A 999-nucleotide genomic window follows, 5' to 3' on the forward strand; every position below is an offset into this window, starting at 1 on the left:
CTGTGCAGGGATTTCCCGAAATCATCATCATCATCACCGATGACGTCATCGTCATCACCGACATCTTCATCATCATCTTCATTATCATCAATATTTTCATCATTGTCGTCGTCATCTTACAACCAGTATAGCAACAACAACAACAACCAATCAAATAACTACAATGAAATTTTACAACAAAAACAACAACAACAAAAACAACAACAACAACGTCATCACATGTCGTCATCGTATAACTCATTATATAGTGCTGATTATTTCAACAACAACAACTACGACGATCACGAGCCAGTAATCATCGTCTCAAAATCTGAGAATCTTTTCGTCGAGTTCAAATCAGACGGTCAGCTGCAAGGGCGCGGCTTCAAGGCAGTCTACAGATTTCTTAAAGACAACAGCAACGACAATGGCGACAACAATGATGACGTCAGCGACGACGAAGCCAACAACAACAACAACGACAACAACAACAACTACAACATTAATAATTTCAATTTTAACCCCGAAGAGTTCTTTGACAACAGCGACCTCAGAGCCATTGACAGGAATAAAGTTTATAACAATTATTATTACAATAATTATAACAACGATATAAATGTCAATAGTAATAATAATAGCTATAATAATAATAATAACAATAATAATAATAAATATAACGGGGCGATCGAAAAGCAGCAGCAGCAGCAGCAACAACGACACATCATATCAGATTATTTGAATATTGGTAACAACAACAACAACAATAATAATAATAACAAGAGCAACGACAAAAGTAAGTGTTGAGCGCGATAACGATGATATTCTTATGATGATGACGATTATTACAATATGACGACGGCGACGATGACGATGGTGGTGGTGATGATGATGAAGAAGAAGATGATGATGAAGATGATGGTGATAATGATGGTGGTGATGATGATGATGGTGGTGATGATGATGATGAAGACGGTAATAATGACGACGACGATGACGATGGTGGTGGTGATGATGATGAAG

General features: G+C 37.0%; 1 protein-coding gene across 1 annotated transcript; it reads left to right on the forward strand.

Annotated features, from left to right (window-relative positions):
- Positions 1-219: 219 nt before the first annotated feature.
- HELRODRAFT_184499 (hypothetical protein) lies at positions 220-783 on the forward strand (the record flags this gene model as incomplete). The annotated part of the gene is made up of 1 exon (XM_009030176.1): positions 220-783. The coding sequence occupies one exon, from the start codon at positions 220-222 to the stop codon at positions 781-783; it is 564 nt and encodes a 187-aa protein (XP_009028424.1).
- Positions 784-999: the final 216 nt, after the last annotated feature.

This window comes from Helobdella robusta (genome assembly GCF_000326865.2).
Source record: "Helobdella robusta unplaced genomic scaffold HELROscaffold_650, whole genome shotgun sequence".
Lineage (NCBI taxonomy): Eukaryota > Metazoa > Annelida > Clitellata > Rhynchobdellida > Glossiphoniidae > Helobdella > Helobdella robusta.